We start from the raw sequence: 10,711 nt of genomic DNA, 5'->3' as shown, positions 1-10,711 counted from the left end.
GGAGCGATTTATTTTTTTTATTTTTATTTTTTTTACTCAGTAATTAATGTGTTTTAAAATGTAGCGAAGTACAATACTTCAATCAAAATATACTTAAGTAAAAGTAAAATTACAAATTTAAAAAATTACTTTAAAAAGTATTAGTACACAAAAAAGCTACTCAATTACAGTAACGCGAGTAAATGTAATTCGTTACTTTCCACCTCTGATGTAATGCAAAAAAAAAAAAAAATTCTATAATTTTCCAAAACTTTTAAAAAGTAGTGTACATATAATGTTTATAAAGACATTGGGCTTTAGAGTATTTCTTACGTTTGTCAGGAAAAGCTTAGATTATGGAAGAACTTTGAACGGCGAGCTGCATGCCGGTTTTCTGGCTCACTGCTTCGTCTCCTGTTTCCTTCTTTTTCTCTACGTCTGCGAGCGAGGTCTTCCTCTAACACCTGAACATAAACATACAACAGTAGTCATGTTCTTTCCCCCCGATTAAAAAGCTTTAAACCTTTCATTTTTACTATTCCCTCCAATACCTCTTTTCTACATGCAAGCTTATCTCTCCATTCGTTGAGCTCCAGAGTGTGTTCATCCTCCAGAGCTTTGATCTTTTTCTTCTCCATGTCCACAAGAATTTGGAGCTTCTCATTCTAAAATCCAAACACACAGACACTGAGAACCACATTCCCTGAAGATGAAAACACCTCAAGGCTGTTCCCAAGCTGACGCTGATGTACCTGAAGCTGCTGTAGTTCAGCTGCACTGGCATCACATTGTTCCTGCACCACTTTCAATTGGTTCTCATGACTCTCTTGTAGACTCTGTCTCTCTTGCTTCTGTTTTGCCTCCTCCTCTGATAAAAACTGAGAGGGCAAACCAGTTTTATTAAGTATACCATAGGTTGAATTTGCTACATGTTGTTTTGTTTCTTCTGAACCCAAACCTGTGTGAGACGTTGTCGCTGCTCAGGTCCACTCAGACCTTGCTTTCTGAGCTCATTCTTGAACTGATTCAAACAGGACTTTGCTTCAGCTTTTTGGGCCTTCTGAAAGGAGACTCTCTCTTGGGCCTGCAATGACTTCTGCTCCTCCAGTAGAGCTTGCTGGAACCGAGACGCTCTCTCCTTATCCTACCATATGAGAGAACAGAACCACAGACTGGTCAGGATAAGGTACAGAAGAAAAAAGAAGAAGATAATGCTTTTGGAGGGTGCTGCATAATTGACCTTGTTGTGTCTCTTGGTCAGCTGCTGCCTTTGGAGGGAGTACTGCTCCTTCACCTGCTGTTTAAATAGATGGTACTTCTCCTGTAGGTGGCGCTGTTCTAACTCCCAAATCACTGCCTCGCGAGCTTGAGAAGGAAGGACACAGTATGTTTAGAATCACATACTACCAAACCTTCTTCTGTATACAGAATGTGTACAATGCACACTATTTATTTACTATTACAGTGCTCTGTACATGCAACATTACTGTACACATAAAATACCAGAGTGACCTATGGAGGACATTTTACCACATCAAAAATAATGAATTAATTTAACATTTGTTTATTAAAAGTCATTAAAACAATTTTTCAAACTATTTATATATATATATATATATATATATATATATATATATATATATATATATATATATATAGAAATAGTTTGAAAAATTATATATATATATATATATATATATAGAAATAATCAAATAAATAATCAATCAATAATCCCCCCCCCCAAAAAAAAACGTTTTATTTAATTAATGTTTAAAATGTCATTAAATGTAACATCAAAATAATAAATGTATCAGTTTTTAATTTGACAAATCAGTGGATTTTACAAAATTGCATTTAAAAATGATTTATCGATTGTTATTTGTTGATACATCTTTCTTTTGGAATTACAAATGTGATTGAAGATTCTTTACATTTTACAAACGGACAAATTAATGCAATTTAAATTTGTATTTAAAAAAATATCTATCGATTTATTATTTTGTGTTACATTTAAGCACTTTTTAGACACAGATTTGTGATACACCTAAGAACATTTATTTGCAAGTTTAAGAAGCTATTTCTTCACATTTTTATTTCTTATTTAATTAACTGATAACTTATTTTATTTTATGTGGGACTCTTGCTTCAGATTATTAAAATGTTCTTTACACTAAGGGATTTTATTTTTTATTTTTTTTTAGAACTCTTCATGAAAAGGTTCTTTGTGGAGCCAAAAAATGTTCTTGTCCAGCTTCTGGAACCTTTATTTTTAAAAGATTATTTTAAAGATTGATAAACTGCATGATTTTTGTACAAATTACAAAATAAACAAGTGTATTAGCAGTGGCATATTTACCTCGCTTGAGCTGCTGAGATTTGACAGTAATCTCCCACTCCATGGAAGCCACCTTCCTCTTATGTTCCTGAACGCCCTTCTGCAGAGCTTCATTCAGCTCCTGCTGCTGCTTCTGCAGGAACCGCTGCTCCTAAAGCAGAAATAGACACACGTGAGAGACTGTCTCCATGTGTTTGAGCCTAATGCGGCTAAATGCAGCAGTCCGTACCTCTTTAGGGTCCGCTTTCAGTGCGCTGCTCTTGCGGCTCAGCTCTTTCTCCTGCTGGGCCTTGAGTCTGCGTGCGTCCTCCCTGAGCCGCGATGTGTGCTCAGCCTCCATCTGGCTGCTTTGGTGCTGGTACTGTTTCTCAAGTCTCTCAAGCTCCCCATCATAGTACTGCTTCTTACTCTTCAACAGGTCAAACATTCAAAAAACAAAGCATCTTTATTTCAAGTGCTCGTACTTATGGTTATGAATATGGTTAAGAATAATCACATCATGCAGCTTATCGAGGAGACTTTGCTTATAGATTGATAGAACGTACAATTCAGTATTATTACTACAGTCTTTTGAATGAGCTTTCGTTTTTATATTTTGTTTTCATTTTAGTTTAGTTTAAGTACATTTTTGATGTGCTTTTGTCATTTTTATACCTTAATACAATAATGAAAATGCATTCAAAATAAATTTATTTCTAGGTTTAATTTTAGCCATTTTAATTGCAAAGGCAACTTTTGTAATTTCCACTTTACACACACACACACACACACACACACATACATATATATACATATATGTATGTATGTATGTATGTATAGATTTTTTTTCTAATATTTAGAATTAATTGTTTTAGCTTTATTTTTAGCTTTATTAACAATAACCATTTTTAAAAGCAATAGTATTGCCCAGTAAACAATAAAAATACAAAAATATTTTTTTAGTTGACATTTTTTCACTTGTGTTATGCTTACAAAATTACATAATAATTCATTAAATAATTCATATTAAATAATATAATTATTATAATCAATACAATTATTTTAAAAAGTTACAAGAAAAAATAAGAAAAGTTCATATGCAAAAATTTTAAAAAATCATATTGTTGTTGTTTTTTGTCCTCCATTCCAATCAGTGTTGGGTTGTTTTGATTAAATAATAATAACAAAAAAATTATAGCGAACTAACACAATAAGACACAATAACATGATTTAAGAAAATTTATAAAAACAGAGCTATCTGTTTTTGCAAATAAACCTTTCAAATAATAAAACAAATATTTAAGTTAATTTACGAATTGTAAATTAATGTACAGTATGAAAAATGTATAAATATGAATTGTGAAATGTGCCTTAAAATCAGCTTTGTTAAAGCAAGTTCTTGCATGTCAACGTAACATTAGTAAAGGTTTTTGTATAAAAGGCATGTTATGTACTTCAGTCAAGAACCTGAATGAAAACATTTCTGTTTAATAGCACGTCTAATGTTGTTAACTGAGGCCAAAGGGCTTTGGTTCTTGTGGCTTACAGTCATCTCTTGTTCTATGTGGCGGAACATCTGCTCTCGCTGCTGCTGTAGCTTCTGCTCAAGCTGGCCATGTTCTCTCTGCTCTTCTCTTTGCAAGAGTTTCAAAGCATGCAGTTCCTGCCGTCTGAAAACACCCAAGAAGTTATGAATTGACACGTCCATTCATCCATGTCCACTATAAAGCATAAAGACTCATTACCTGTTGCAGCGCAGTTGTTGCTCCTTCATGTCTCCTTCACTAACCACTTTGGAAGTGGTGACACTGATCTCACGACCGTCCACCATAAATTTACGTGTCCTTTTAACGGTTCTCCTGCTTGGGTGCAATTCCTGAATTAATACAAAATGAGAACAGTTTGTACATGTTGAATTAGCACGGTGGTTTTTAGCTAGACGTTTATTTCAGACTTACCCCTTCAATCCCTGGAGACAGTGGAGGCTCAGTAGGGGAAAGAGGTGCAATCATGTCTTCATTAGATTCCTTAAGTGTGGATCCATTCGATTCATGAGGTGTTATTAAGTCTAAATCTTTCAAGCCATTTGCAAGTGGCCTTTCTTGGTCATTTATGTCCTCTTGAACTACAAACATCACTTGCTTTTTCAACTTTGGTCCAGTAACATCGGTTGCATCTTCACCAAGAGGTTTTGAGTGCTCTTCTGTAACGTTCTGTATACTAGTTTCCATGTGAAGCTCTTGTTCAGAGTCTGTCCCATCTTCTTTCTTTTCAGAACAGACTTCTGTTGGACTTGCTCTGTCTTGATCACCAGGAGTACCAACGATGATCTTTTCTCCTTCAGAACTGGTCTCTTCTTGATTTTGACATGGTATCTCTGCCATCTGTGAACCAGTGGTCATCTCATCCCGGGCTGGTATTTCTAACTCCTCGTCAGATTTTCTTGTGTTCTCGCTGTTTTCATTTCTTGAGTCTAAATCTTCATGTTCAACATCTTCCTTGTTGGATGAATGCTCTTCTTCCTCTGTGTCTGTGTAAAGATCTTGGTCTTTTTCACAGCTTTGCTCTTCCTCAGACTTTTCATTGCTTGAGTTGACTTCTTCCTGGCCTATCTGAGTAGTAACATGCTCTTCCTTGAGATCCTCACACTCTACCTTCATGGTAATGTCATCTTCATTGGCGGTTATATGTTCTTCCTTCACTTCATCAAAGTCCTTGCCATTTTCACTGATTTCTGCTTTTGTTGCATCCACCGTTCCTCCATCTGTCTCCAGTTCTCCTGGTTCTTCTACATCTTCCTTGGTTCTTCCTTCAACAGTGTCATTTTCTGATGGTTCAGTCATCTGTTCTGCTTTTTTGAGGTCAGAAACTTCTTCAGGAGCATTATTAGAAGGCAGCTCTACAGTTAAGATTTTGCTTATATCTGAAGCTGGAGGTGAACTGCACTTTTTCAAAGGACAGGCCAAGTCAAGGCACTCATATTTATAACGTCCCTCATTCTTTTCAGTCCTTTTAGCTAGTGGTGTTTCCAAACACAAAGCTATGATTGGCGTGCTTTGTGGATGTGCTGTTTCTTCCTTGATAATAGCAGGTCTTTGGAGGGATTTCCAAAACGTTTGGTCATTGTTTCCTGAATCATCAGACTTCACATTATCATTGTCCTCCTTGGTGAGATCTAGTGTTTCCTTTTCTGAGGAATCTGTTGGTAACTCTGTTTGTGGTGGTGTGCTTGAGGGGTTTGAGGTCTGGGCTACCTCCTTGTCAGTTTCTACTTTACCTTCCTTGTCTTTGGTGTCAGCAGCTTCATTACTTGGAGCATCAACTAAGTCAGATGTTTGCTCCTTCAGTGTATCAGTGCTTTCGCTTTCTTTGCCATCTGAAGGGCAAGTTTCCACAGTTTCCAAAGCTGCACTTGAAACCTCTGAGCCCTTACTTCCTTGAAGAAGTGGATTGTCACCCCAGAATCCAGACTTGCGACGGGAGCCTCCAGTGAAAAACGAGAGGAGATTTCCTGGAACCGAAAGACGTCTTGACCTCTTCTGAGCTTTTTCTGTGGCCTGTGAAGCCCTTCGGGTCACTTTAACCTCAACTATTGGCTCAGAGTCGGTGGGAGATTGAGGAACAGCTTCTGGAACAGAGGTTTTCTGAAGGGTCTCAAGTTCTTGTGGTCCTTGTTCTTCAACTGCTTGTTCTGGTTGTGGCACTGTTTGCTCCGACTCTGCAGTGATCATCTCCTTCGCAGAACATTCGAGATCTAATAAAGACTACAGAAGAAAATATGCAGAAAAACATGTATTAATCTGTGTACTGCTAAACACATGGATTATGTTTGTTTGACCAGTCCAACAAAAGGGGATAATGACTTTCAAATAGGTCATGTGGTATAACCAAAATGTTAAAACCATGATTTATTGTTATTTTTTTAATTACACCACTGCTCAAAAGTTTGGGGTCAGTGAGATTTCTCTGATGTTTAAGATGTTTTTGAAAGAAGTCTAACATAGGCTATTATTTAAATTTAAAAGAACTGTTTTCTTTTTTTATATATTTTAATATTTTATATAAAATGTAAGTTATTCCTGTGATGCAAAGCTAAATTTTCAGCATCATTCCTCCAGTCTTCAGTGAAATCCTTTAGAAAAGCATTCTAATTCGCTCATTTGGTTCTCAATAAACATTAATATCAACTTTAAAAACAGTTGTGCTGCTTACTATTTTTGTGTAAAATGTATTTTCAGGATTTTTTGATGGATAGAAAGTTCAAAATAACAGCATGTTCTTGTCATTGACCTGTGTATTTACCTCAGCCTCTATGACCTCAGTGACCTCTGCTTTGGCCTCAGCGATGAGTTCTTTAAGGGCTCGTCCATCTCGTCCTGCGTAAGAGAAAGGATGGGCCATGAGCTGTTGGGCTCCCCAACGAGACTCTGGATTCTTCTGCAAGGTTCTCCGTAGAAAATCTTGGAAATGCGATGACCTGACGGCAAAAAAACAAAACAAGGTAAAGCTTAAGCCTAAACCCCAGAAGATCTAGAAAGGGGATGAGGAAGCGATGACCCACCATTGGCGTGGATTGGAGAGTGTGGGTGGTGGAGATTTGGTGATCTTCAGCAAGACCCTCATGGGGTTGAGAGAATGATGAGGAGGCTCCATCTCAGCGGCCTCAATTAAAGTGATGCCCAGTGACCAGATGTCAGCTTTAGTCGTGTAGGGATTGTCCTTTGACGTTTCACACATTATCACCTCAGGTGCCATCCTTAAAAGACAAAATATTATGATCTAATGTTCTTTGGCAGGAGGGCTGTATTAAGTAAAGCAATCACTATAAGTTATTTAATTGTTTCTTTTTATGAGGTTCAATAGGTATAGTTCACCCAAAATGATTATTCTGTCTCATGTTGATCTGTACAAGTTTTTTTCTTTCTTTTTCTAAACAATGACAGCAAGAGCATTTGATCAAGTGTTTGAGAGTCTCACCAGTATGGAGTTCCAATGAAAGTTGATCGTTTTTGGAGGGTATTGTCATTTTTTGCAGACACACCAAAGTCAGCTGTATGAAAGAGAATATAAACAGATAAAGCACAGACTGTATTTAGACCAAAAATGTGAGAGAACATTATATCTGTACCTAGTTTGACTTGTCCATCCATGGTGAGCAGAATGTTGCCCGCCTTCAGGTCTCTGTGTATAATGTGATGCTGGTGCAGGTAAGACAGAGCCTGCAGAGACTGACAGCACACCTCACTGATCTGCTGCTCTGTAAGGCCACGCTCCAGTTCTGAAGCACACGCAGTATGGACAAATTATGATAATGCCTTGCAGATACTACCATAAATGACTGAAAAGCGTCAAGTGACCTACCCAACATGATATCATCCAGAGCGCCTCCAGGACAGTACTCAATCAGGATCTAAAAAAATTATAATAGTCAAGCTATATAGGAATGTGTCTTTATTTATGCAGACTTATAGAAAGTAAAAACCAGTGTTGGGGGTAGTGCATTACAAGTGACAAATGTGATGTAAAAGTAATGTAATGCATTACTTTCCATGAAAAAGTAACTAAGTAACATTGAATAGTGCAAATTTTGTCATGCATTATTTTAAAAGTTACATTCCACAACACTGGAAAAAAGAAGTTGTCTTTTTTTGAGCTTCCAATTTAGTTTTGTATTTATAGTCCCTATAAATAAATGGGTCACTGTGATTTTGCCAAGTAAGACATGTTCCTGGATCAACATCTTCTGATGATCCTGGATCAACATTATTGTCCAAAAATATAGACTTAACCCAATCCCTACCCCTAAACTTAACCCTACACATAATTTATTCCTAAAATCAGTGGGAAATGATAGCTGATTAGCAAGGTTGTAGAAGCACCTAACCCTGATTGTAAGCCTAAAACTGACATTTCCTGAAAATATATCTCAATTCTGATTGGTTGATTGGAATGATGTTGTACTTGGTGAAATCACGCTCACCAAATAAATGAGGGGGAAAAGACTTCTGGTAAGTTTTAAATAAACATTAATTCTCAAAACATAAAAGTAGCTGGGGAGGGGGGGGGGGGGGTGTTCCTTACCCACAGCCAGTCCTCAAAGAAGATGGCGTCCATCAAGGAGATGATGTTTGTGTGGCGACAGGAAGCTAGGATGTCTATCTCAGTGATGTAGTCGTCCAGCTGCTCTTCACTGCGCACTTCAATCACTTTAACAGCTGCCAGGACCCCCGTAGTCTGATTCTGTGCCTGTGATCAACAGTGTAATATACTGTAACACTTGCCTTTGGCATTTCTAATCAAAGTGCAAGAAAGGAATCAGAAGTTCTGAAAACTGGGAAGCAGAACTTAACAGCTGTACAGATGCATGCCATGATGCAAAACGATTTACAAACTGCAAAGATACTGAAAGCTGTACAGCTGCATGGTGCATTTCAGTTTCAGAAAGCTATATGCAGAAAAAGAGGTTGATATGAGCTTGAAAACACTAACAGGAAGCCATCTTTGATCTTTCACATTTTAGTTTAACAGGAAGTTGCCTAACCACAGTGTAGCACTATACCTCCATTTTCTGTCACCTTAGAAACCTATAAATAAACAATTTTTCAAAAAGTGAATTAATATATTTCTACTTATTTGTTTGTTTAAAATAAAGTGTAATGAATTGTTCAAATAAAGTGTTTTCTAGATCTATACAGTAAATATTCAGGTAGACTGCATTGAATTGGATTAACAACACACTGCTTCATTTGTTTACACATTATGTATATACAAGAGTTTATTGTGTAATGTAGTGACATCACAACAATGATCATGTTGACAGCCTAAACCACAAATTATGTATCTCATCATCCACAAACATCCGGTCCTCCCCTGCCGTTCCCTTATGGTTACTTTTGAGAACCAAATAATAACATTCTAGGAACGTTCTCTGAAGATTCTTTTTGTGACCAAAGACTTTCCAGAACTTTCTAAGTTAAACCAAGGGTTGGCGTTAAATGGCGGTCCTTATGAATGAATCACTGAATCATGCACTCAACCGATTCAAAGAAACTGATTCATTTACTGATTCATGAAAAAAAAAACATTCTGAGCTCTTCGTAGACATCGTTTGGAACTGCAGACGGAGAAAAAATTAAATAACTGGCAACATTGCTTCTAAAATGTGAGTTACTAAATATTAAAAAAGATTTATTGATTTTTTTTGTGTAAAGAATCACATTTGCAGTCGTGCTGTTGTTCTGAATGTCAGCGTCTGTGGATCGGCTGTGAGCATTTGCGAATAATATTGTGAACAATAGCACTATTTTCTCTCCTGTGTGATATTTATATATTTATGGATATATATTTGTTAGTTAAACCTAGATTTATTCCTAAAATAAGATCAATGGGGTCAAACAGCGTGATAAAAAAAATCTCGTATTTAAATTGTAAATTGTTCTGTATTCATTCTATTAACTTTTAATCATTCTTGTCATTTAGCATGTTCATGAAATGTTATAAGAGGTAGTCTGAGCAAGACACAGTTACTTGCAGAACCGTATTTGTCACTTTAGTTGACATTTCAATCTGAAGAGGGAGGGATTTCCTTGAAATTACGAGATTAGATCAGGCTATGCCTTTTTAAAGGCCCAGACTAGTTTTATTATTCTTTAAACATTCAGTTTTTTATTTTTCCCTTAAAAAAAGTTTGAATTAAGTGACCCGAGATAGATATATTACAAGAGTGTTCTGTTACTTTGCATTTAACAGAAGACTGAACCTCATGATTTGATCCCCTTACCTTATAGACCTTCCCAAAAGCTCCATCTCCCAGTTCTCCCATAGTCTCCCACGTCTGGTGTGGATCCACATCCCTCTTCAGGTTTTCGTAGTGCCGAACTCGCTTTTTCTCCACACCCAACCGAAAGATTCGCATCAGGAGGGAGGCCATGGCTCCCTCCCTTTTAAATTCACCCCAACTCCTAAAGAAATCCCAGTCCCTTTCAGTCAGTCGGTGGTCCTCAGAACCACTGCCCAAACTAAAAACTACACAAAGGACAACCGTCTGAATTTCTCCAAGACAAAGATGCTTTTGATTGTCACGTCGCTCCTCATGCGCACCTCAGAGCACAGCAGGAAGCTGCAAGTAACAACCACATCCTTCAAAAATATGGGCCACAATAATGAGTAGGACGCGCGCCTCGTCTGTAGAGATGTACTTAGTTTGTGCCATCTATAGTAGTGTGTTTTCAGCAGCCATAGGGCCATTACTTGTGTAAGAAAGCATAATGATTTAGATAAACAGATATGAATGATTGGTTTCAGAATGAATGTGTTGCGTTTTACAGAAAGGCAGATTGTTCTGTGCAGTAAGATGTACTGTGTTCACATAGTCCTATTCTTACTAATGGTTTCAAAAACAAACTTAAACAGCATTTT

The 10,711-nt window shown here is 37.0% G+C and overlaps 1 protein-coding gene across 1 annotated transcript; it reads right to left on the bottom strand.

Annotated features, from left to right (window-relative positions):
• Positions 1-275: 275 nt before the first annotated feature.
• LOC132127785 (serine/threonine-protein kinase 10-like) lies at positions 276-10,394 on the bottom strand. The gene is made up of 17 exons (XM_059539888.1): positions 10,074-10,394; positions 8,375-8,539; positions 7,655-7,703; positions 7,422-7,571; positions 7,271-7,343; positions 6,855-7,049; positions 6,596-6,770; positions 4,252-6,057; positions 4,039-4,169; positions 3,840-3,963; positions 2,544-2,723; positions 2,336-2,465; positions 1,220-1,344; positions 938-1,123; positions 732-857; positions 531-644; positions 276-443 (listed from the first exon to the last, which is right to left on the bottom strand). Exons 1-17 carry the CDS (start codon positions 10,221-10,223, stop codon positions 318-320), a joined length of 4,005 nt encoding a protein of 1,334 aa, XP_059395871.1. The 5' UTR covers positions 10,224-10,394; the 3' UTR covers positions 276-317.
• Positions 10,395-10,711: the final 317 nt, after the last annotated feature.

Source organism: Carassius carassius, chromosome 45 (assembly GCF_963082965.1).
Source record: "Carassius carassius chromosome 45, fCarCar2.1, whole genome shotgun sequence".
NCBI classification, from domain to species: Eukaryota; Metazoa; Chordata; class Actinopteri; order Cypriniformes; family Cyprinidae; genus Carassius; species Carassius carassius.
Note: the sequence above shows the minus strand (reverse complement) of the source record. Positions and strands in the feature narration are given on the sequence as shown.